Source organism: Setaria italica, chromosome VIII, assembly GCF_000263155.2.
Source record: "Setaria italica strain Yugu1 chromosome VIII, Setaria_italica_v2.0, whole genome shotgun sequence".
NCBI classification, from domain to species: domain Eukaryota; kingdom Viridiplantae; phylum Streptophyta; class Magnoliopsida; order Poales; family Poaceae; genus Setaria; species Setaria italica.
Window position 1 is genome coordinate 33,975,255 of NC_028457.1, and position 27,074 is coordinate 34,002,328.

The window sequence follows — 27,074 nt, forward strand, 5'->3', positions numbered from 1 at the left end:
CACATATATGTATCTAAATTACAGATGTGGAATATTCAATTGGGACTCTTGAGGAAGGAAAGAGTAGCAGCAATATGTGAAGGTCTCATTGGATTCCTGGTGGACGATGTGGTAAATCCACAAGGAGACTTTCATTACGATGGACGAAAATTAGACACTCCCAGCACCTCGACGGGAAGATCATCGTTGATATATATATAGTTTAATTTACTTTGTATATATATGTAATACGTACGCTAATTAGATTTGTACATATATATATATAGTACGCTAAGAATTGTATAGTATGTGTATAAATACTTGTTTGATTCATTTAAATACTTGTTTTATTCGTTTAAATACTAGGTTGATTGATTTCATTATAAAAAAAGTTCTCAACTACTAAAGGTTAACTAAAGGGGTACGTGAGATATGCACGAAATTATAGGTGCCATGCAGGCGCCTGCATGGCGCTGTATGCACGCACTGTAGTTCAGGTTTGTTTTACAAACCGTGACTAAAGAGGCGTCCCGGTTTGTAACACCAACTGGGACTAAAGGGGTATGTCCACCGCCTGGCGTGGCAGCCTCATTAGTCCCGGTTGGTTTTACAAACCGGAACTAAAGGAGGGTCTTATATCCCGGTTGAAGGACCCGTGATAAAAGATCCCCCTTTATCTCGACGGATTAATCCCAGATGCATTTTCGAGAGATATACAGTCTACGAACCGGTACGTTAGCTAGTAGTGTCCGTAAGCTCCAGCTGTTGACCGCATCTTCCTCTTCTGCTGCTGCTTTGGATTTGTCGTGCGTTGGATGATGTGCGTGTTCTTGCTGTCCTGGTGCAGGTGCAGAAGCGGCAATGGCGTCGGTGACCTAGGCTTGGGAAGGCCCATCGTTGCAGGAAGGTGGGTTGCCTTCCTCGCCTTGATCTGGTGGCGTGGATGTTAATTGACTGCATCTGATACTCTTCTTTGTGCCTGCAGGGAGCTTCTTGGATTGGGTCAGTGGGATCTCAGGGTGAGTTTGCCCGACAACTGACTTTTCCATGTGCTTGTGTGCTAGCTGTTGTGTCTTTCATCAGTAGGAAAACAGAGTTATTACATCTTGTGCTTTTTCTTGTGCCTGCAGCAATCTTCGTCGGTTTGAGCAGCAAGTTCTCAGGGTAAGTTTGTCCCTTTTCTGGTGTTTTTCTGGTGAACCTATTATGTTGCCTTGCTTGCTCTGTGGAACATGGGTGCCTTATTTGCCCTTTGGCATAGTGTTTCTTATCTCAAGAGTTGGTTGTCTAGGTTTCCTGTGTGATTAGCATCTGAGTTGCTTCTGTGCTTGGACAGACACCATGGTTATTGCCTTTTAGTCTATCTGCAGGGGGCCTGTTTGCTGTGTGATGTGGTGTTGATGTTCCTGCTTTGCTCTGCATAGGGTAAAAGTTTCATCTTTCATTACAAGATCTGTGATATGGCATTGCTAGATCTGCTTATCATGCTTTGAAAATGGAAATAATATATGTATGTTTATGAAGAAAATTTGCTCCCACTACCAGATACATTCTTATCAACCCATGCTTGCTTTGTTCCCGGTTCTTTCTATCTAATGTGTGGTAATGAACTTCTTAGCATTGGATGCACAAATAATAGATGGTTAAAGATGGGGGCAGGGGACCAGGATCAGCACAGTGCACCTTTCTAAGTAGCAAAAATTTGCTTTGTCATATATGTGTGCATGCCAAAAAAAAAATCTGATGGGTGAAGCAGGGACATATATGGACTGGCTGCAGAAAGTTCATGTTAGAGATTGCTTTGAGATGTAATTTAGCATAGCAAGATGCAATCGTTTTCCTTAAGATAATACTTTGATAAATGAAGCTTTTATTATCTTGTTGTCTCTTTGTAGCCGAATGTTGTCCAGCTTCCTGCATGGTTAAAAAATAGTATGGTAATTTCTAACTGATGCATCTGGGACCTCAGTGTTCACATTCCCTTTTCGTTAACTGTGATTTAGGCCTTTAGAGCTGTTGCATTATATAAGTAGGTAACAAAGCAAGAATGATTGATAATCTAGAGGCTAAAGCATGGTCGCTTGTTAGTAGTAATCTACAGGCCAGAAGATGCTCAAGATTTTAAGTTCTGACATGGATAGAATGCATGATGAACTGCTAAAGCTTAGCGACATGGACAGGAGTTGTGTATGTGATGCATAAGTGTTTAAGAGGGTGTGCTTTTTACTTCTTCTGCTGCTGCTGATGCCTGGAAGACAGCTTGACAAAAGAACTGATTTGCACTAATTAGAACTCAGGTTTGTTGCCTCTGAGCTAAGTGCTATTTTTGAGGGAAGCTTCGGATGGTTGTGAAAGCTTCTAATCATCCTTCAATGTTTAGGCCTTTCGATTTTATAGCATCTAGCCTTATTGCAAATCTGCCTACTATCCTAGATGAATTGGGCAGTCTAGATGTAAATAATGAGTTATACTGCTTGCCTTTTTCTATTGTCATAAAATTGCCTTTTCTGGTTGGCAGCCGCGTGGAAAATGAAAACAAAGAGCATTAAGTCATAATCTCATTGATTTTTTTATTTCTAATTGTTGTGTAAGTTTGCTTAAACAGTGATATTTTGGGAATTGATGGTGACTTTAGTTGGCTGAGCCTTCAGAAAATGAGATGCATATTTTTTTTCATTGTGCATGATAGTGAAGTTTTGTTTTGTGTACAAACTAATTCCTCATTTTCCTGTTTCAGGAAGAATGCAGGTTACAGAACAGAATAGAAGTTCAGCATGATAGTTCAAACAGAGAGCATCAGGTACTTGTTTTGGTTGCTTTTGACAGCAAACTGTTCTTATGCGGTCCATCTTGTGGTTTTTGTGAATCCAGTGAGTGTGTTCCCGATGTGGAGGTCTGTGCTGCTGCCAGAGATCAACGAGAGGGCGCTGGCGATGGAGATCCCATTCATGTTGCTAACTGTGGATGAGCGAATGTTTGGTGCAGCTCAACAGCTAGAATACTTCTGATCAGGACTCGGAACTCAAGTAAAGAGGACACGGGCTTATATAAGAAGTTAGTTTGTGAATGTTTCCTAAGGTGCCCCCAAGGCTAAATTAAACTAACATTGTTTACAAGAAACTAATTTAATTGTGTTTTAATCTTAACTGATATCAAAATTGTAAGAACATTGATATTTGGTTTTTTTTGTTATATATCAAGATTATGGTTGTTGGCATCTTTTTAATGTGCATCCAAGCACTGCTCAAATATTCGTATAGTTATGATCTTGTATTTGATTGTTGAAACGGTAGGGCACTTATCGCCCGCCGAATGTTCTAGTTGCATTTGATACCCAACCGATAGAGGTAGCGACCGATGGCAAGCTAGCAAAAATATTGGCCGGTCTCGATTTCTTTTTTTCCTTCAGGCTTCATGCCATATGACGTTGGCACCAGACAAATAGAACACTGATCACTGATGCATTGTGAAACGAATTTATGATTATGGAGTGCACTCGTGATTGATGAATGATGCATAAACGGTTATTGTATGACTTGCAGCAACGGTTACATGTTTGAAAGCTAGATCAGTAACAAAGACTACCATATATATACTCCCATGCTTTGGAGCCATCCAAATGTTGCATGGGTAGTGTTAAGAGTAACTTGTGTTCCTCATGCAAGGATATACACACTGAAATATTGGAGGAAATCAAAATATCATGTTGAGCATTGGCTTGTATAGCCGTGTGCCGGTAGCTCGTCGAAGCATGCATATAGCCAGTTTCTTCCATGCTTCAACATGTTCAAATCTTTCTTATAAGCTTAGAAACTAGGACTAGAGCAACCAAATAGCTCGTGCTCTCTTTTCGAAACTAGCCTACTTGTTGACTTTGTCTAATAGCGATGCTTCTCCATGCCTGACGGAATGGCGCTTGATGGAATCGGACTATCTGGTTCCATATTCTTCCGTGCTTCCACCTATTCAAATCCTTAACCTTAGTAGCTGGAACTAGACCAAGAAAACAGTTCATGTTCTCCGTTTGATGGCCTTCACGTTGACTTTGTCTAACAGAGCTCTTCTCGGCATTTGTCAGAATGAACTCTCTGATTTCCTACATACAACCTGAGTTTCTATTCACAATGTTTCTAGCTATGCGAATCATCTCTGCTGTTTAAAATAAAATAGTTTGAATCTTTGTAACCATGCGTGACTACCTCTGCTGTTTGTGGTGATGGTGACTATACTTACCCTGACATCGAACACAAATCAATTTTTACACATGTGCATGTCTAATTTATGGCACCGTTGACTATTACTAATTGGAGGCTCCTTTTGAAGCCTCCAGATGAAGCCACATAGAATTCCTAGGTGGACACTCTAGAAAAAGAGAGAAATCCTAGAAATTCTCACAAAAAAGCAAAACATCCGACCATCAATCGACATATTCAAATCATCATAACCATTGGATCTATTATGTTTTCTAAAAAATTACCCACCTATGCCATTACGAAAATAGCCTAAAGTAACCCCATAAATCTATATATAAATTACCCACCTCTGCCATTATATAAAATAAACTAAAGTAACCCCTTAATCTTCATCAAAATTACCCACTTATGCCATTATAAACAATATTTAAAATAACTCCCTAATTTGCAACTGAATTGCCTACCACTATTACTTTAAAAAACTTAAAGTAACCCCTAAAATTTGCATCTATATTACCCACACATACTATTATTAAAAATAACATGAGGTAACCCTACGTTTGAATCAAATAACCTTAATTAAAAATATACAACAATATATGATTCTAAATCGTCTATATCTTACACTATTGGTATACGATATAATAATTAAGGTCTATACGCATGATGGGTGATGTGTGTCACCATTTATAATGATATAAAGTTATGGGAATATACATTTCTACGCTAAAATTATATTTAGCATTATGGATAGTTCTATTAAATTTATGAGCACTCAAACTTAGGGTTCACTAAACAAATTCAAGCCCATACATGCGGTCCAAAGTGGAAAGTTAAAGAATATAAATGTGAATGAAAATATTATAGAGTAATTACTAACTGAAATCTATCACAATTGGATGAAGATATTAAGTATAATATCTACATAAATATTATGTTCGAATATTTAACAAACGAGAGGTAGCTTATGGTAATAGTTTTGTAGCAATGTAGTCTCATTTTTTTCTATTGGAGACTCCGCATTAGTTCCCATGAGACAAGCAAGAAAAAAGAGAGATTCTCATAAAAATTAAAAACATCAAACACCAATCCTGTAAACTCTAATAATCATAGCCATTGATTTATTATATTTTCTAAGAAGTTATCCACCACTGTCATTGTGGATATATTCAAAAATGACCTCTAAACCTATATCTAAATTACCGAGCTCAGCTATTATAAAACATAATCTAAAGTAACCCCGTAATCTTTATCCAATTTACTAATACACATCATTATAAAGCATAACTTAAAATGTCATTCTAAAATTTTATCTATGTTACTCACGTATGTCGTTATTAAAAATAATCTAAAGTAAATACCTAAATCTTAATCTAATTATCTTCATGTGCATCATATAGAAATGTCAAAAAGTAAACTAATATATAATTCTAAATTACCTATTTATGTCATTGTTAATATAAAAATACTACATTAAGGTATATACACATGATGAGTGCCATCATTAGACCATGTATACATGTATGTGCGGAATCGATGAAAAATATTGATTTGTATGCTAAACATAATGTATAGAGGATTGGAGGTGCGATACAAAATGGAAAAAGTATGAATATGAATGAAAACGTGCATAGAATAATTATTAATTAAAAATCAATCACAACTAGACAAAGATAGATACATATCTATATAAGTATTATGTTAAAGTATTGGAAAAATAAGAGAGTAGTAGGTAAACAATTTGATTATTAGCTAAGAGTTTAATTTCTAAATAATTTTCAAATCCAATAGCATATAAAAACATTAGCCCGTGCGGGAGCACGGGTTGATGCACTAGTCTTACTATTACTAATTGGAGGCTCCTTTTAAAGCCTCCAGGTGAAGCGACCTAGGATTCCTAGGTGGACACTCTAGAAAAAGAGAGAAACCCTATAAATTCTCACAAAAAAGCAAAACATCCGACCATCAATCGACAGATTCAAATCATCATAGCCATTGAATCTATTATATTTTTAAAAAAATTACCCACCTATGTCATTATGAAAATAGTGTAAAGTAACCCCCTAAATATATATATAAATTACCCACCTCTACCATTATATAAAATAAACTAAAGTAACCTCTTACTCTTCATCAAAATTACCCACTTATGCCATTATAAACAATATTTAAAATAACCCCCTAATTTGCAACTGAATTGCCTACCACTATTACTTAAAGTAACCCCTTAAATTTGCATCTATATTACCCACACATGCCATTATTAAAAATAACATGAGGTAACCCTACATTTTAATCAAATAACCTTAAGTAAAAATATATAGTAATATATTATTCTAAATCGTCTATATCTTACACTATTGGTATACGATATAATAATTAAGGTCTTTACGTATGATGTGTATCACCATTTATAAGGATATAAAGTGATGAGAATAGAAATTTCTATGCTAAAATTGTATCTCAAAATTAAGGTTCATTAAACAAATTCAAGCACATACCTGCGATGCAAAGTGGAAAGCTAAAGATTATAAATGTGGATGAAAGTATTATAGAGTAATTACTAACTAAAATCTATCACAATTGGATGAAGATATTAAGTATTTATGTAAATAAGTATTGTGTTTGAATATTTAACAAACGAGAGGTAGCTTATGGTAATAGTTTTGTAGCAATGTAGTTTTATTTTTTTCCATTGGAGACTCCGCATTAGTTCCCACGAGACAAGCTAGAAAAAAGAGAAAAATTCTCATAAGAATTAAAAAATATCAAACACCAATCCTGTAAACTCTAATAATCATAGCCATTGATCTATTATATTTTCTAAAAAGTTACCCACCACTGTCATTGTGAAAATATTCAAAAATGGGGTCTAAACCTATATCGAAATTATCGAGCTCAGCTATTGTAAAAAATAATCTAAAGTAACCCCATAATATTCATCCAATTTACTGATACACATCATTATAAAGCATAACTTAAAATGTCATTCTAAAATTTTATCTATGTTACCCACGAATGTCGTTATTAAAAATAACCTAAAGTGAACACCTAAATCTTAATCTAATTATCTTCATGTGCATCATACAGAAATGTAAAAAAGTAAACTAATATATGATTCTAAATTACCTATTTATGTCATTGTTAATATAAAAATACTAAGTTAAAGTATATACACACGATGAGTGCCACCATTTAGACCATTTATACAAGTATGTGAGGAATCTATGAAAAATATTGATTTGTATGCTAAACATAATGTATGGAGGATTGGAGGTGTGATACAAAATGGAAAAAGTATGAATATGGATGAAAAAGTGCATAGAGTAATTATTAATTAAAAATCAATGACAACTGGACAAAGATAGGTACATACCTGTATAAGTATTATCTTGAAATATTAAAAAATAAGAGAGTAGTAATTAAATAATTTTGATTATTAGCTAGGAGTTTAATTTCTAAATAATTTTTAAATACAATAACTTTTAAAAATATCAGCCCGTGCGGGAGCATGGGTTGATGGACTAGTTTTACTAGTTATTTGGAAATATTCGGGTTGTTGCTTGTCCGGCCATAATTATTTTAACCGAACAGTTAAAAAATGGACTTGACTAGTCGGAGAGCACTTTCTTTTTCGGTAACGTGAGATCCCGACCCATCCCACATGGAAGATCCCGTGTAGATCCCACCATAACTGTACCCAGCCTTATCTTCATGCGACCTCTTCCTTCGCTGCACCGCCACTCACATCTTCGTCTCCTCCTAATCCAATCCGACCCACCACCCCAATCCACCCTGCCGCCCTCATCTCCACCTCGCTGACCACCCCTCCTCTCCCCTTCCTTCTCCTCCTCCTCCTCCCCTCTATCCAGATTTCACCATCATCCCATCCGCCAGTCTACTTCATCTTCTTCCTCTCCGGTGCACAACCCCGCCACCGCCAGCCTCCACCACCACCCGCAGTGGGCGGCAACCTCGCCGCCGTGCCATCCGCCCGCCTCCTGCCGCGCCCCCCTTCCCCGCCCTTCCTAACCACTACACTACCTTGCCCCCACCACTGACACCGGCCACTGGACATCCTCCACCACCCGGCCGGCGGCGCCATTGCCGCCCGCACCCCGCACTCCTCCGTGGGGCTGGCCGCCTCCTCGACCATCCCTCTAGGTCCACCGGTGATGGGACCCTCCCCACAACTCGAAACCTAGGTAACTTAGAAACCATAACACCGCCGGCCTCCACCGCCACCCGAGGCTGGCGGTGATCTGCTGCCGGTCGCCCTGCCCGCAGACCGCGCCACCTTCAATTTGCCTATTGTTACTTTCCTGGATATCATGTTACTTGCTCTGTTGAGGCCATGAATGTAACAAAAGGGGTCTCCGGTTAGTCTTAAATGGAGAGGCCTCCCCTGTAGCTTTTGCGTAAAAATTTATCTTACTGGCAGCAAGAGTGATGCTTTGTTCCACTAAGAAGCTAAGAACAGAGAGATACTCTGCCGTTCATCCTTTCCGTTGGTGCCGAACTGGCACCTGCTGCGGTATTAGGCGGGACCACAAGAGAAGCGCCGCCCAAGGTCGAAGCTGTCGCCGGATTCATCGCCAACACCGCGCGGCACGGCAGCCCGAGCATTCGTCGTAGTTGTGCAGCCCCTCCATGTACTCTTGGCCTCCTCCGCCGTGCATGAAGCACCAGCACGTCAGTTGCTACTCACTGGAGGATGGCGGCAGGAGGTGAGGAGAGTGCGGGCGGTCTCCGGCGTGGATGAGCTTGAGGGTGGATGGTCCGGCTGGTTCAGAAGGTAGGGAGGACGCCGGCGTCAGGCAGTGGCCGGGCAGCGGAAGACCGGCGCGACAAAGAGACCGCGGGGGCGCATAGAAAGGGGTGTATTTGTAAACATGTGGTGGGCGTTTTGCAAAATATAGGGTCGCAACTATTAATCACGATCCAAATCAGGAGGTTTTGTGCATAAATTTGGATCGCGATCCAAACTAAGGGGATATTCGTAAAATACTGGATCGCAGCTGTTGGTGATTCACCCCGGCGACACAGCAGCTGCCATGGATCCCTGCCGCCGTGGCCGTGTGTCCTGGGCATGCATAATGCATAATGCATGTATAAGAATGTTAGGTTTAAGTGATGGATCCTACCAACGAGTGGAGAATGTTAGGTTTAGTCCCACACCAAAAATTGATGATGGAGGAGCACAACATATAGGTGGGCGCAACCCTTACCTATTAAGCTAGTCTTTTTGTTGAGTTAGACCCAAGGTCTTGTTGTTGTGGGCTCTGTGGACTTGGGCCCGGTGGGGCGCGAATCGTGGGTATATCGGATCGCAAGGGTACAAGTTGTTGACCTAAAATCTGGACCTCAGACTTCTGCGTTGAACAATACGGAGGACCTAGAAGATCTGCTTAACTCCAGTGCAAGTTCAAAATCAGCTCGCAGGGTGCGAGGCATGCCAATCAATTTAACCTACAATTGATAAGGGGAAACGCGAAATTCTTGAGCCAATAAGCAGCAAAGCCTTCAAGCTCATAAACATATGTTACTTTGAATAAACAACATAAAAATTAGGTTTTTAATATAATCATATGGTGTAAATAAACAGAAATATTAATGGCATGTGCCATCGGCTATACGAGTCGACGGGCTAAGATAGATGCAATGTAAAACATCAGCCATTAAAGATGACTTGTCCACCATGCTCATAGCAATTAAACTAACATATCTTATTAATATCATGAACCAAGGATCAGACTTAACCGAGACAGCATGGCTGAGAGGGCATTAACTTCAATCTATTAATATAAAGCCTAGAACATAGCAACAAGGGTAACTTGCCTACTGCATACAAGCCGATTAAACTAACAGATCTAATTAATGTCATGAGCCAATAGATCATACATAATCGAGATAGTATGGTTGAGAGTACATTAACTTTGACCCACTAGCTTAAAAGGTTATAGCATACAGTAGCAAGGTCTCGTATGCACAGCCATCAGCTCGATGATGTCATCATGCTACTAAGAGATATGGATAAGATCCAACCGAGGCATCGGCTCTCAAAAAGTTGCTTTCTAATGTTAAGGATCCGAGGACTAGCGATACGAGGGGCAGGGGTAAAGACCTATCGGACCTAGCATATGTAAAGCAAATAAAGCATGCAAGGTCTAACTAGCCAATACGATCAGATAACTGGTGAATGCTTAAACAAGATCAAGAAGCCAATGAAGATATAGATCTAAGCCGTTCAATAACTGTGAGCGCTTGATAACACTAAGAGATCCATACGATGCAACATAATAAAACCAAACAACTCGATAACTATGAGCAACGTTGAAGACAAATAGAATATTGGACAAAGCCTGGAAAGTTCTATTTGCAATCTAAACAACTCGATAACTACCCTTATGCTAAGAGATCAAAATATTGGACGAGACCTAGAAAGTTCTGATACACATAACTTAATGACCAGGTGACGGTACTTACAAGCTCGCTTGAGATCGAAGCCGATGCAGTCCTACACGCAAAAAGAAACTCGTCGGTTTCTACTCTACTCCTACTCCTAGGGTTTGACAGCGATGATTATTCGTTACAAAACTCATGGGTTTATATTTATACCTTGGAGCAAGCCAGAAATCCTAGTCGATTGCGATATGAACTACTACAGCTATTCTAAAATTACTAAAGATAAATCTCCACGCTTTCCTTTATTTGGTGGAGTCGATTTTGGCTCGGCTCGGATCCTCCATGGTCCTCTATCGGCTTCCATAATCCCGTGGCTAGCCTTGGTCAACGTAGGATCGTCAATCAGATTCTCTTGCAAGCTCAACGGCTATTAGAATCTTATCCTCATCGGTTGACTCTGGTCAAAAACCGGTGTCAATACAAGTGGTAAAGAACAAACTATAACAAGAAAAGAAAACCAATTTAATGATATTGACCAATTCTGACATGGAAATCCCATGCATGGGAGGCAAAAATCTGCGTAACTCCAGATATCGGCGTGCGGCATGCAAAAAATCAGCATCTCCTTGGTGGTTTTCAGTTAACTGCAGTTGCCCACAAAACTCGCCCTCTTGACTAGGACATGCAGATAAATAAGATTTTGGTTCAAATTTTTAGACCAAAGTTCACATGGTTTACAATCAATCAACAAAGATAATATCTTTCATATTTTGCCACTGAAAGATGAAATTCCTTTCATTGACATTGCTTCCATGGCACGAAGAGGCCAAGATGCTCCCCGTACGGACGTCGTCTTCCGAAAGTTGCCACGTACACATGCTCAGTTCATGCACCACCACCGATTAATCATAACCGGCGGCTGGCCGGTCATTGTCCATCAATAGTGGCGACGTCCGTACACCTAGCAAACTCCAATCATCGAAACTCCAATCACGCACGTCCGTACGACGACGGCCTGCAGCATCCGCTGGTTTCGAGGAAGTGGCGGGTCAGCTACTGGCTGCTGCCCCCTCGCTACACGCACGTGCTTTCCATGCAATGCAAGGCCGGCAAGGTGCTTAGAGATGACGATGCAGCGTGACGATGGCGACACTATGCATCTCCCCTTGACACTAAGGGGCCCTGGGCTTTGACTCTGACTAATTTACCGTTTTGTGCTGAAACCCTACCAAACGGTGAATAGCTTCTCGGTAGAAGTTCCTGACATTTTTGCACTAGGATAAGAGAGCTGAAAAAGTGGAACTACTACTTGCACCAAGACAAATGGAATACCCTGGCTGAAATTGCTACAAAAATTGACATTCCTACCTTCTCTGGTGGTGGCGTGAGACTTGCCGGTGAGGAGATGGTGCAGCCGCCCGGCGCGAATCGGTAGCAGGCGCAGGCATGTAGCCACAGCTGGGTGGCGCAGACCGGTAGCGAGGTGGACCGGTGACAGCGTGAACTTAGCTCAACGGCAAGGCGCATCGCGCGGTGTGGTCTGGCGTGAGAGACGATAGAGAAGATGAGAGAATGAGCTATTGAGAGAGCGGTGGACTCCGGAAAGGGAAATAAGAAAGGAAGAAAAAAATAGGAAAAGGAAATAAAAGGAGGAAAATAAACAGAAATAAAATAGAAAAGAAGAAAGAAGGAAAAAAAACATAAGGGTATTATGGACACTTCAAACACTTTATCCAGTCAAAAACGAGGAAAAACCGTTTTATCAAATATTATTTTCTATAAGACAAGCCACAGTTAGAAAAATCGCTTCATCGTAAAAGTCAGAGCCCGAGCTATTTTGATGGGAGCAGAGCTATGCCAAATGGGCCTAAGTCATGGGAGAGTATATAGTTACGAGCAAATCAGCAAAATCCAGTTATTGAGCTGCTTAATTTTAATTTAGTACATAACATTAAATTTTGGTAATGAGGCTAGCTAAAAGTTGTTAATTCCTAGCTAGGGGGTGTGCCTAAAAGAGATGATGCAAGTTTGATGGCGCAAAGGCCGCAAACTCGCATTATCTACTAAGGAATGCATCGCAGACGTGGCACAATAGTTCATGCTATTATCGCCTGCAACCTCTCTATGATTGGAGGACCCTTCGAACAGTTAGGTACCTCATTTAACTCGAAGTAAGTTTTCAGATTCAGATGAATACGTCTAACTGTCGTACCTGCACATGTTTCACATGAGTTCGTTGCATGCATGTGCTACACACACCTGGATTCATCCATCAAATGGTTGGTACCACAGGGCCCCTACCGTTGCTAGGGACGACGTGTGTCTGGACGTTTTCATTCCGAAGGACAAACACCGTACCATTTCCACAGGGAAACCCCGTGGCTGTGAATTTCATCGTCGTCCTTTCGAACCCCACACGTTCATATTGTCGGATTTCAGATCTAGAAAGGGGCCCGCGTCAAAACACTCTACACAGAGCTTGGACTTAATTAGTAAATTTCCAAATAAAATGCTATGCAACACGATGGGTATAATTAACGAATACTTTAATGAGCGAAATCCCCTGAATAACACATTCATATAAATGAAAATTTTTCCCACTATAACTCCTTCTAAAAATCACAAATTACTCTAGCTCTAAAGCATAAAACTTAGTATACTAACCATGTATCATGGAAGAATGAAGTTTCTAACCTTTAAAACACTTGAATGAGTGAAATCCCCAAGAAATGGTCACAAATCTGGCAAAACCTTTCCCTATGGCGCCATGGATAGGGTGAAGCTCGAGCTGGAGGATCTGGCTCAGGCTGGAAAAAGAAGGAGGGTATTTGTAGGAAGGCAATTAGTACTAGTTGGGGTCACCAACCAGTACTAAAGGGCTGCCCTCTAGTACCAGTTGATGCCTCGAACCGGTACTAGAGGGGGGTGCCCAACTAGTACCGGTTGCTTCCACCAACCGGTACAAGAGGGTTCCCCCTTTAGTACCAGTTGTTGCCATCAACCGGTACTAGAGGGTGGATGGCGCATTAGTACCGGTTGGTGGCAGCAACCGGTACTAATGTGCACCCTTTAGATCCGGTTGTTGCCCCCAACCGGTACTAAAGAGGTCCTTGGGGCGCGCTCCAAGCAGTATCCTTTGGAACCGGTACTAATGTTAGCATCAGTACTGGTTTCAAACCTAACCGGTACAAAGGTTCGGGATGAGATGTCATATTTCTAGTAGTGCAACAAAATCCAGCTGCTTAATTTTAATTTAGTACATAGCATTAAATTTTGGTATTGAACATTAAATTTTGGTAATGAGGCTAGCTAATAAGTTGTTAATTCCTAGCTAGGGGGTGAGTTTGATGGCGCAAAGGCCGCAAACTCGCATTATCTACTAATAAGGAATGCATCGCAGATGTGACACCCGGCCCAATTTGGTTGGCCCAGTGTGGCCCATTAGCGCAGGTGCGCATATTTAGTACCACATTGCTAGTTTAGCAAGGGTGGAGGTAACTTATAAGCCTTCGTCAATCAGCCATAGCACTTTCGGGTTAACCCTTTTACACGAAGCGAGGACGAAAGTGTAAGCAGGGTGCTATGTGTACGCGTGCCCGCCCCTCGGAAGGGTTGGGCGGTGCGGCTTTGGAGGACGGGGTGTTACAAATGGTATCAGAGCTGACCCTCGCGGTTGCGCGTACGGGTCAGTGTGCGGGCATATGGCGCATGGCGCGTGTGGGCCTGAGATGGGACACACAACATGGCATATTGCGCCGGCACTGGACGTACGGTCGTGCGCTTAAAGGGAACGTTCCTGGACATTTTCCCATGCGTGGGTGAGTTGACCGACGAGGACGTCGGGTTCTTTGAGGGGGGGTGAATGTGACACCCGGCCCAATTTGGTTGGCCCAGTGTGGCCCATTAGCGCAGGTGCGCATGTTTAGTACCACATTGCTAGTTTAGCAAGGGTGGAGGCAACTTATAAGCCTTCGTCAATCAGCCATAGCACCTTCGGGTTAACCCTTTTACACGAAGCGAGGACGAAAGTGTAAGCAGGGTGCTATGTGTACGCGTGCCCACCCCTCGGAAGGGTTGGGCGGTGCGGTTTTGGAGGACGGGGTGTTACAGCAGACGTGGCACAATAGTTCATGCTATTATCGCCTGCAACCTCTCTATGATTGGAGGACCCTTCGAACAGTTAGGTACCTCGTTTAACTCGAAGTAAGTTTTCAGATTCAGATGAATACGTCTAACTGTCGTACCTGCACATGTTTCACATGAGTTCGTTGCATGCATGTGCTACACACACCTGGATTCATCCATCAAATGGTTGGTACCACAGGGCCCCTACCGTTGCAAGGGACGACGTGTGTCTGGACGTTTTCATTCCAAAGGACAAACACCGTGGCTGTGAATTTCATCGTCGTCCTTTCGAACCCCACACGTTCATATTGTCGGATTTCAGATCTAGAAAGGGGCCCGCGTCAAAACACTCTACACAGAGCATGGACTTAATTAGTAAATTTCCAAATAAAATGCTATGCAACACGATGGGTATAATTAACGAATAGTTAAATTGTTGACGTAAGAGAAAAAAAAGAAAATTGCAAAAAAGGAAGGAACTAACTCATGACATCCTGTAAAACAAACCCACTCTGTTTTTCGCGGCCAATATCCTGAGAGGGAATGCACGGTTCTCCTCTTCATGATGTGGGTCACTAGCTTATCATCCACGTGATCCACACGGTCATGCAATGTATCCACTGCACAGAGAGCTAAAAATGAATCGATTTGAATGCAATCTTGCCAACGATCGATCGATTTCCCAAATGATGCAATGCATGATGATAATGACAGCTGCCGCAGGCTGGTCCATGCCAACAGTGACGCCAAAATAGATGACTGTGGTCCTGATGGCGCGCGAGAAAGCAAGTAGACGGTCTCTCAACCTTCACTAATTATGGATGCAACCGTCATCTTTCGTTAGGTCATTCTTAATTGGAAGTTTCATAAGAGTTTCATGACATTAAATTCAATCCCACATCAGTAAAATTGCTGATTTGACAAGGTAATTAATAGAGAGAGTTTCATCAGATGAGAGAGGAGTTTCATCCCCCATGACACTCATCTGGCACATTTACATAGTTCTCTAGATAACTGTGCAATGAAACTGCGCACTAAGACTTATCTTAATGACCACATAAGGCACGCCAAGTTTGTGATAATGAAGCCCTATTAATTGACAAATAACACTCTCTTTCCTTGAAGCCACATAGTTACCTTTTCCATTAAAAACATAATGCGAGTTACATACAAATACAATGAAACGCACTGATAAACATATCTATTTCCCTATACAGATAGATCCAGCAAATGTCCATCTTCCTCCAGTAGGTATGTACCAAAATTAAAATTTCCCTTTTGGTACCTCCAACGAGGTATTATTTTAACAAAGGATAATTTAGCTAAGAGAACTTGGTCTGGAAATCAAAAGTGTTACTTTTGAGACTGTAATGAAACAATTAAATACCTCTTTTTTATTGTCAACATGCCAAGATAATTTGGAGAGTTGTTAATATAGCTACTAGGTTAAACATGTCAAAATCAATAGCGCATATGCTTGGAAATTGGTTAACAGGTATAAGAAAGAATGATAGAAGTTTGATTTTTGTTGGGGTTGCAGCTCTCATGTGAGCAATTTGGTGTATGCAAAATGATGTGTTTTTTGAGAAAAAATCATTCACCTCTTTTATGCAGGCTGTTTTCTAGAAGCGTATTGGCTGCGATTTTGGTCTTGGTTACAGCGGCAAAAGCACACAAGGGAGACCATTTGTTTAGCAAGCAAGGCGTTGGAAGTCGTCGCCTTGGATATCTTTGCCAAAAATGGATGGAGAAGAAATAATAGACTTTGCTTTTGATTTCTTCCTGTCATGCGTACTTTTTTTCTATTATATGTGATCAGCTTGTGAACTGAAAATTTTGTAAAAACATGACTGTGTGTGATTGCAGAGGCCGGAGATAATTCATTTTTCTAAAAAAGGTATGTACCAACCCGTCCATGTAGGATATATTTGGTTGGATGCACCAAATAATACATGCATGAATAATCCTGGATGGATGGTTCAACCTATTTCCTTGTACCATATGGTTTACTCCTCTTAGTAGAAAATTGTATTGAGTTAGATGGTTTCATCCTAAATGAGTTGGTACAATTCACCTATCCAAAGAATCTCGAACTAACTGGAACCATTTCATACATGAAGAAAATGCTACATACAACCAAACACACATGATATCAGTAACAATGAACCCCTGATTGGAACAAACGGGTTAATTAATTAGCTGGGAAACATATACACTGTGGTAAATTTAACATCAGTCCATGACTAATAGTCTAGAACCATTAACCATCTGAAGTCTCACGACAAATATGTTGGGCTACAACTAACAGGTGAAAATTTAACAATAGAAATGTTCTTAGATTCTAAACTAGATCTACTTAGCATGTGCAATTTAAGAAATTTAACTAGGCAAAAATATGGATAATTACTAGTGACCATCGTCCACATCATTTGCAACCATAATCTGTAACATTGATTGTTTCTTCGCCGGATTCAATTCTATTCCAAGATGGCGGCCAGTAGGAGCTCGATCGAAGGCATGAAACGAGAAGCACAGGAAAAACATGCGGGAAAGGAGAGAGAATTCCATGCATCACTATCCTGCGTGTAACTGGACCATGCTGCAAGCTGCGACAAACCTTATCATTTACACCACATACAAACTCTTCCGACCATCTCAGGTCGTCTATATATTGCTGGCCAGAGCCTGCGGATCCAAAGCACAAGATCTAAGCAACACATTTGTAGAAGCGATAATCTCTCCTTAGATTCTCTTCTTCTTGATCTCATACAATCTCGCCATGGCTAGCAACGGCAAGACCGCCAACGCTGCCACCGCGACGACGGTGCCGCAGCCACCGCCGTCAAAGGGGAAGCTCGTCACGATTCTGAGCATCGACGGCGGCGGCATCCGTGGTCTCATCCCGGCGACCATCATCGCCTGCCTCGAGGCCAAGCTCCAGGTACTAAGCTAGCTGGTGTAGAAACCCAAGAAGCACATACATTGACTACTTGCACATCATCAGCACATTCCAGTATTTTAATTCGTTCGAAATCCGTCCTGCACATGATCAATATAGTACTGAAAGACTGGTTGCACGTGATGTGAACAATTTCAGAAGCTGGACGGCCCGGACGCTCGGATCGCCGACTACTTCGACGTGATCGCCGGGACGAGCACCGGCGCCCTGCTCACGACGATGCTGGCGGCGCCGGACGAGAACAAGCGGCCGCTGTTCGCTGCCAAGGACCTCAACACCTTCTACCTCGAGCAGGGGTGGAACCAGGATGAACACCCTGGGAGGCTAAATAGTAGAGATTAAGAGCTAGAGCTAGAAATTAATAGTAATTTGAGGTTTTATCTACAGTATTTTAGAGGTAAAATCGGGCTCTCGGGGGGCTGCAGCCTCCCCAGCCCCCCGTGGATCCGCCCCTGACCTCGAGAACGGCCCCAAGATCTTCCCACAGAGAAAGTAAGCAGCCATTTTTAAGTTCTCAATCCAGTACGAATATGAAGCGATTTAATCCATTCTAAGAGATTTGGGAACTGAAATAATCGATGCTGATTCTGCAGGGCAGGATGGCTGTCTACGGCGATGAACCTGGTGTCCACGATGAGGGGTCCCAAGTACGACGGCGTGTTCCTTCACGACAAGATCAAGAAGCTCACCCACGACGTTAGGATCGCGGACACGGTCACCAACGTCATCGTGCCGGCGTTCGACGTCAAGTACCTGCAGCCGGTCATCTTCAGCACCTACGAGGCCAAGCACGACCCCCTCAATAACGCTCACCTCGCCGACATCTGCATCAGCACGTCGGCGGCGCCGACCTACTTCCCGGCGCACTTCTTCAAGACCGAGGCTCCCAACGGGCAACGGCAAGTCCCGGGAGTTCCACCTCGTCGACGGCGGCGTGGCGGCCAACAACCCCACCATGGTGGCCATGTCCATGCTCACCAAGGAGGTGCTCCGTCGCAATTCGGACTTCCATTTGAGCAGGCACTCCGCCGATTACCGGGACTACCTCATCATCTTTATCGGGACCGGGTCGGCGAAGCAGGCGGAGAAGTATACCGCACATCAGTGTGCTAAGTGGGGTCTCTTCCAGTGGCTCTACCATGGCGGCTTCAACCCGATAATCGACATCTTCTCCCATGCCAGCTCTGACATGGTCGACATCCATGCGGCCGTGCTCTTTGAGGCCCTCCACTCTGAGATGAGTTACCTTCGCATCCAGGTATATTTACTGATAAAGACTCAAGTTGTTCTTGATATCTCCACAGAGTTTGTCGTCGACAATGATATGCATTATATATATTTGTGTAGGATGACTCGTTGAAGGGGAACGAGTCGTCAGTGGACGTCGCGACCAAGGAGAACATGGAGACCCTGATAGGGATCGGCAAGGAGCTGCTCAAGAAACCGGTGGCGAGAGTGAACATCGACACAGGGATCTACGAGACCGTTGCTGGTGAGGGCACAAACGAAGAAGCGCTAGCACGCTTCGCCGAGATACTCTCTGAAGAGCGCACGCTACGCAAGAACAATCTCAACGCGTAATACCTCTCAGTAACAGCTTGGTTTTTGCCAAGAAATTGAGCCCAAGGATCAGCAGCGGTACAGCATTTTGGATTGGCCGCAGTCTGGGTACAGCATTTTGTGGCAACCTGGGGTACGGTGGTCATCACATCACTGGGGGAGATTGGGCCTCCAAATCTTTCGATCTCGTTGTTGCCCGGTTTCAATTCTTGTGGACAATGTTGATATAATCTGTATCTGTGTTGGATAATATTTGGGTTTAGCTTAATTGTATGAACATTGAACAAAAGGGTTGGCGATCACTTTTACAAGCAATATAGTTGGTGCATTAAGTGCGTACGTTATAGAGGCATCATATACACGGCGACACAGATTGTCCCAGGCCAAGCTGGTCTCATTTCTAGAGTTCATTTTACAACACCCCTATTAGAATATACTCATTCATTTCCAAATTGCAGGTCATTTTACTTATCACGTTGATCTGACGGGATTCAAAAATGGCTCACATAGAATTCACTTGTCAGGTTGATCTGGCTCCACTTCTGAGAGACAAGGCAGAGGTTGGGGCCCCCCTCTATGTGCGGACGTCTTCAGCGTACAGTTCGTGTCCGGCCACGCATGATGGGCCGGGGTCGCTGTTAATCCGTGACCAACTGCACGTTTTGGAACTTCCCAAAAAAAAAATCGAAAAAGAGAAGACCCAACTTCACCTACCTGCACATGTATCACGTACTACTACGTACAAGGCCCAGCACATGTCTGTTTTTCTTTCCAGCGACTACGACACTTACCGTACCCAATATGAATCCCCAGTTTTCATAACAGATGGACTTTCAAAATACTCATTTTCGAAAGTCTAGCTAGTTGCTTTCAAAATATTCATTTTATCTGGTCAATAAATACGAACATGAAGGCCTTTTCACACAACTACGTACTAATCTGTTTTGAGGAAAAAAAAACTAAGATTGTACTTTTATGAGATGGAGGGAGTACATGTTATGCTTTATGGAGGCAAAAAAAAAAGAAATCCAATTCTGCTGTAGAAGATCGATCGATGGAGTTGATCTTTCAACACGGATATATTACAGGAGTAAGGAGTTGGGGGACCTATACGTTTTTATATACTCGTACGTACACTAGCTACTATATCGGCAGGTATTATAAAGTAGATCGAGCATGGATACATTATCCCTACCATTACACTAGTGTATCTGATTTTGTTCCGTTCGGACTTACCAAACTAGCACTGAAATGCAGACGGATCACGAATGATTCCAACTCCATGCTTAGTTTAACCATCCGCATGACTCGCAACCACCTTATAAAACAAGAGCACTCCCTTGTCCAACTTACAATCAACAAGGCTAGCTGTTCCGAAATGTCCCCAAAGAGAAAGCCCCATTGTCCGGCCTCTTCATGACGCAGCTCCCTAGTTTAATCATCCATGTGATCCCCAACACCATGAATGAATGGTATATGCCTGCTTCATTGTTGGAGTAGCTTGGATGTTGAAATCGTCTATTCATGCATGATCACATCAAGAGATGCCTTGTTGGCGATGATAAAGTGTAGCTAGAGTTTGATTTACTAAATGGGTATGCACGAAATTTTTTTCTATGGTTAAATTGGACAATGTAGCCTCAGTAATATCCACATGTGTAACCACAAACATGATGAGTCTAAAGTTCACGGATATGCGTGAATTTCCCTATTATATTATAGGCATGATGCAGTATATGCACACAGACTGGCCACCGCGTATGGACTATTTGTCGCCTCACGACAACTTTGCCTGATTATAAAACTAAAAGATTCAAATTTTGTACAGATCCTTCTTAGAGAGTGTGGATGGGTGCCGGATTTGCAGGATTATCTTTTAAGATGAGACAAAGAAGTTGGAGTATTTTCCGCTCCAGGCTGTTCATCTATCAAGTGGCACCATTATATTGGTGTGCAGGTCAACTAGTCGATACACTATATATGATAGAAAATCTCTCTTGATCTGCTGGAGAATTTGTTGCCAGAGGCCATCCTCCTTGATTAGTTTGTACAAATACTATTTGCTTAAAAAAGCCAATCTCCTTGTTCTTTTGGCGTGCAAAGAATATTCCATTTTGTTAGTCTATATTTCTGCTTAAGTCTTGACCTAATGTAATCTCTTAAGAACTTTTCTAGGTATTTCAGAAAAGGAGATCATGTACATAGACAAGTTAGTTAGAACTAAGTTTATAAGTGTTAGCCTCCCTGCAGCATAGGAGCTTTTCCAAGTACTCAGCTTTTTTCAAATATTTCTTCTACCTCTAGACAATCTTTATTAAGTAATCATGTACGGTGCATTGGAATATAACCAGATAGCGAAATGGAGCCTTCCCAACTGCACATGCATCCAAAAATGTCCATGTATTCTTGTTGTGCCCCTTCTGCCTCCCTATTGCAGAATAACTCACTCTTATCTGAGTTTATCTTGAGGTCAGATAGTTGCTTGAAAGTTGTAAGTACGAAGTTCATATTCTTAGCTTCTTTGAGATTATATTCCATAAAAAGAACTGTGTATCGTCTGCATGTTGAAGAATAGGTAGGCCGTTATTGACTAAATGGGGGATTATGCTAGAGATTTGACCATCTTTTTTCGCCCTTGCTATCATCTTGCTATCAATGTTGCGAACATTATCCGCACGGGGAGAGTTCAAATTTTACACCATCATCATTGACTTAATCCCCCATGCGAAAACAATCAATGTCGTTCATGGGTACGCACAAAGTTTTCTATTACAATTAAGCATGGATATGCAGAGATGATCACATCGAACCACCATGTATGGACTATTTGTCGCATGGCGACAAATTTGACCAAATAAAACTAAAAAATTCAAATTTTGTACATATATCTTAGATATTATAGATGGGCACCAGATTTACATGATTATTTTTTTTTAAGGTCAGAGGCAGGCAACCGCTACTACTATACCAAAGAAGCTATTTTCCGCTCCAGGGGTTCATCTGCCGTGTGACACAGTTACAGCAGTGCGGTAAAACTATTCGACATACTATATGATACAAAATCTCTTTTGATCTGTGTTTGTTAAATCATTGCCTGACTTAAAAAGTTGCTTATTAGTGTAATTGTGTGTTTGTGGAAGTTGCATTACAAGATATCTCTAAACATTTCCTAAAAGTATTAACCGCGAGTTAACCCTTATGCGCAAGTGTACGTGTGCGTATCTCTTTTCATATATATGTAAAAAAGATAGGTAGAGGCTTCCCCTGCTGATTTCCTTAAAAAAAAAACCTTGTGCCCAAGCATCATGCATGGGTGCTGGGTTGATCATATTTTATTTGAGCTGCTGACACTCATCCGCGTGATAAGCAATCAGATATCTTAATATGATGGCCAACTTCTTTTCCCATCCTTTCAACTCGTTTCGAGGACCAAGGCCCAGTAGGAACCCAAACAAAGGCGTGAAAACGTGAAGCACAAAAAAAGTGTTTGAGGAAAAAGAGAGAGATTCCGTCACTAGCCCGCCTCTGAGTTCTGACTGTGACTGGGATGGCAGTCCATGCTTCTTCTTCTTCTTTTGAAACGAAATGGCAGGCCATGCTGCAAGCTAAACCAAGACCAAACCCTTATCACTCATTCATACTACTCTTGACCGTCTCAGGTTTTATATAAAGCTCGCCAGAGCCTGCGGATTCGGAGCACAAGATCCAAGGAGCAGGGCATCTAGAGAAGTACAGAAGTGATCTCTTCCTGGATTCTCTTATACCTGATCTGCCATGGACAGCAACGGCGGCACGGCCACCGCTGCCGACAAGACGGTGCCACAGCCGCCACCGTCGACGGGGAAACTCATCACCGTTCTGAGCATCGACGGCGGCGGGATCCGCGGCCTCATCCCGGCGACCATCATCGCCTTCCTTGAGGCCAAGCTGCAGGCACGTGTTCAAAACCACCATTTAAATTGAGCACATAGTACTGCTCCAACGATGTCTTGTGCTCACCGCTCATCCTGCGCTTGATTTTAATTAATATAGTCAATCTTTGGTTTCATTCATGTGATACAATTTTTTTATTTTTTTTGTTCGGCAGGAGCTGGACGGCCTGGACGCTCGGATCGCGGACTACTTCGACGTGATCGCCGGGACGAGCACCGGCGCCCTGCTCACGTCGATGCTGGCGGCGCCGGACAAGAACAACCGGCCACTCTTCACCGCCAAGGATCTCAACACCTTCTACCTCAAGAACGGCCCCAACATCTTCCCGGAGAAGAAGTACGTCCTTGGTTAATTCGACGAACACACACATACCTGCACCTACCACAAGAGAAATTCACACGTGCGTACAAATTGTGTGGCGGCGCAGGGCCGGGTTCCTGACGCCGGCGGCGAAGCTCCTTGGCGCGGTGAGGGGCCCCAAGTACGACGGCGTGTTCCTGCACGACAAGATCAAGAGCCTCACCCACGACGTGAGGGTCGCGGACACGGTCACCAACGTCATCGTGCCGGCGTTCGACGTCAAGTACCTGCAGCCGGTCATCTTCAGCACCTACGAGGCCAAGCACGACCCCCTCAAGAACGCTCACCTCGCCGACATCTGCATCAGCACGTCAGCGGCGCCGACCTACTTCCCGGCGCACTTCTTCACCACCAGCGACGGCAAAGGTGGCTCCCGGGAGTACCACCTCGTCAACGGCGGCGTCGCGGCCAACAACCCCACCATGGCCGCCATGTCCATGCTCACCAAGGAGGTGCTCCGTCACAACCCGGACTTCAACCCCGGGAAGCCCTCCGATTACAGGCACTACCTCATCATCTCCATCGGCACCGGGTCGGCGAAGCAGGAGGAGAAGTACACCGCGCCGCAGTGCGCTAAGTGGGGTCTCCTCCAGTGGCTCTACAATGGCGGATTCACCCCGATCATCGACATCTTCTCCCATGCGAGCTCCGACATGGTCGACATTCACGCCGCCGTGCTCTTTGAGGCCCTTCACTGTGAGAAGAACTACCTTCGCATCCAGGTGTTACATTCTTAACTACAGTATACGTGTTTTTTTTTAACCTTAAGTTGTTATTTTCACAGCACAAAACATTGAACGATGTGTAAACACATGTGGATGTAGGATGACTCGTTGACGGGGGACACGTCATCAGTTGACATCACAACCAAGGAGAACATGGAGGCTCTGATCAGGATCGGCCATGAGCTGCTCAAGAAGCCTGTGTCAAGAGTGAACATCGACACGGGGATGTACGAGCCTGTTAACGGTGAAGGAACGAATGAAGAGGCGCTAGCACGCTTCGCCAAGATACTCTCCGACGAACGCAGGCTACGGCAGAGCAAACTCAGCTCCAACTAGCTCTTGTTCATAGCTACCTTGGTGCTTGCCAACAAGTTCAGCACATGGAGCTGGAGTTGCAAAGTGGATGAGAATGGGATGGGCGGTAGGTGAAGTGCTGATCATAAGTTCTTTTTAGTAATTAATCAAGAAACGTACATGAAAGCAATAAACTTGTAAGCATAGGGTGATGTAAGTGCTAACGTCTGTATTACACAAACAGATTAGTTCTCTATGTGCTGACAGATGTTATATATGAAACTTGATCCTAACATACATATAGGTAGCACTTGGTTTTGTTTTAAAATCAGGTGTGACAACTGCATCACCGTTGGATGCGGCCTTGTAATAATAACACCATGGCACAACTCCTCGTGGGGTAGAAGCTGTTTTTTGTTCAGTTGGCTATTCCAAAATGATATTGTTTCAACGAACCAACTAATGTTACTAGAATGCAGGCCTTGTAGTAATAACTAATCTCACTCGTTGAGCACGATTAGCTTAGTTTATTATTACTCCGATGCGGACACCTCAACCACTCCGATATTGTCCGATGCGTCTTCATTTTTTTAGGGAGGTACAAATCCACCGGCGAGCAAATCCAGAGCCAGGTAACGCCGAGCAACCATACACCGTGCCTACCATGCCGGGCGAAGCTATTCACGTCGTGATGCTCCCCTGGCTCGCCTTCGGCCATATCAGCCCGTTCGCGCAGCTGGCGCGGAAGCTGTTCTCCGTCGAGGGCGGGCACAACATCCGCGTGACGTTCCTGACGGCCGACGGGAACCTGCCGCGCGTGCAGGCCATGCTGGCGCCGGCCGCCGGCGCGGCGGCCGTCGTGCCGCTACACCTGCCCCACGTGCCGGGGCTACCCGAGGGAGCCGCCAGCACGGCCGAGCTCACGGCCGACGGCGCCGAGCTCCTCAAGGTCGCCTTCGACGGCACTCGGGACCAGGTGTCGGCGCTGTTGTCCGAGCTCCGCCCGGACGCCGCGCTGATCGACTTCGCCACCCCGTGGGTCACCGACATCGCCGCGCCTCTTGGCATCAAGGTGCTCTACTTCAGCGTGTTCTCAGCCGTCGCCTCTACCTACACCGTCGTCCCGGCGCGCCGCCTCCATGGGGCGGCCCCGTCGGCCGGTGACTTCACGGCCGCCCCTTCCGGTTTTCCCAAGGGCTCCGCGCTAGCCACCATTCCGCCCTACCAGGCCGCCGACTTAACCTACCTGTTCACCAGCTTCTACGGCCAGCCCTGCGTCTACGACCGTGTGACCGCCGGCATCAAGGCCTGCGATGCCATCGTGATAAAGACCTGCGTGGAGATGGAGGGCCCCTACATAAGTTACCTCTCCGCCCAGTTCGGCAGGCCAGTGCTTCTCGCCGGACCCGTCGTGCCGGAGCCGCCGCAGGGCCATCTCGATGAGCGGTGGGCCAGCTGGCTCTCCTCGTTCCCGGAGAACTCCGTCGTCTTCGCCTCGTTCGGCAGCGAGACGTTCCTACCGACAGCGGCGGCGACAGAGCTTCTCCTCGGCCTCGAGGCCACCAACCGGCCGTTCCTCGCCGTGCTCAACTTCCCCAAGGGAGCCGACACGGAGGCGGAGCTCCGGGCACGGATCCCGCCGGGGTTCGAGGAGAGGGTGAAGGGGAGAGGCGCGGTGCACACGGGGTGGGTGCAGCAGCAGCACATCCTGCAGCACCAGAGCGTCGGGTGCTACTTGAACCACGCCGGGTTCAGCTCCGCCGTGGAGGGGCTCGTAGCCGGTTGCCGGCTGGTGCTGCTGCCGATGAAGGGCGACCAGTACCTCAACGCGGCGCTGCTCGCGCGAGAGTTGCGGGTTGGGGTGGAGGTGGCGCGCCGCGACGAGGACGGCTGGTTCGGAGGCCAGGACGTGAGCGATGCGGTTGCCTTGGCGATGGCGGAGGGAGGGGATAGGGACGGGAGGAAGTGGAGGGAGTTCTTGACGGACGACGCCGTTCAGAAGAGGTTCGCCGGGGACTTCGTCCGGCAGCTCAAAGAGCTCGTCAGGGCAGCCTGACTCTAGCTCGTATGTGCAAAAATAGTTTGCATCCTCTGTTGCACGGAGTACGGTTACCTGAATGTATGCTGTGTAATTCGCTTCTTTTACAGCACGTGGCTACAAGCACTAGAAGTCTGCAACCAAAAACTCCTTATTAAAATACAAGCCTGTTCTGATGACCCAAATTTACTCTCACCTAATTGTTCTTAGCTTTGGTTGAATCATCATAGTTCTTCGTTGTTTAGGCCAGTGTGTATACATATGTAAAGGGATTTATCTGATGTTACGATACTTATCACCACGTACGAACTTGCAACCAATACTCTTCCAATTATATTTTTTTAACAAAAATAATAACTGGGTCATCAATAAAGGAGACCATCTAATGGCATCCGCAGATTCGTCGAGGAGAGAGAGCGCGCCACGGAAGTAATTAAAAACGTTGAATCGATTTATACACCTAATGTTTTTTTTGATGAAATAGGAGGGGAAAGACCCCTGGT

General features: G+C 44.1%; 2 protein-coding genes and 1 pseudogene across 2 annotated transcripts; all 3 read left to right on the forward strand.

Annotated features, from left to right (window-relative positions):
* The first annotated feature begins 17,415 nt into the window (after nt 1-17,415).
* On the forward strand, nt 17,416-19,565 carry LOC101758621 (annotated as a pseudogene).
* Nucleotides 19,566-22,675: 3,110 nt separating this feature from the next.
* On the forward strand, nt 22,676-24,750 carry LOC101758218 (patatin-like protein 2). The gene is made up of 4 exons (XM_004979658.2): nt 22,676-23,154; nt 23,309-23,490; nt 23,582-24,236; nt 24,339-24,750. Exons 1-4 carry the CDS (start codon nt 22,996-22,998, stop codon nt 24,573-24,575), a joined length of 1,233 nt encoding a protein of 410 aa, XP_004979715.1. The 5' UTR covers nt 22,676-22,995; the 3' UTR covers nt 24,576-24,750.
* A 395-nt stretch (nt 24,751-25,145) lies between these two features.
* Nucleotides 25,146-26,766, forward strand: LOC101765378 (anthocyanidin 3-O-glucosyltransferase). Its single transcript, XM_004980691.4, has one exon. The coding sequence runs from the start codon at nt 25,198-25,200 to the stop codon at nt 26,587-26,589; it is 1,392 nt and encodes a 463-aa protein (XP_004980748.3). The 5' UTR covers nt 25,146-25,197; the 3' UTR covers nt 26,590-26,766.
* Nucleotides 26,767-27,074: the final 308 nt, after the last annotated feature.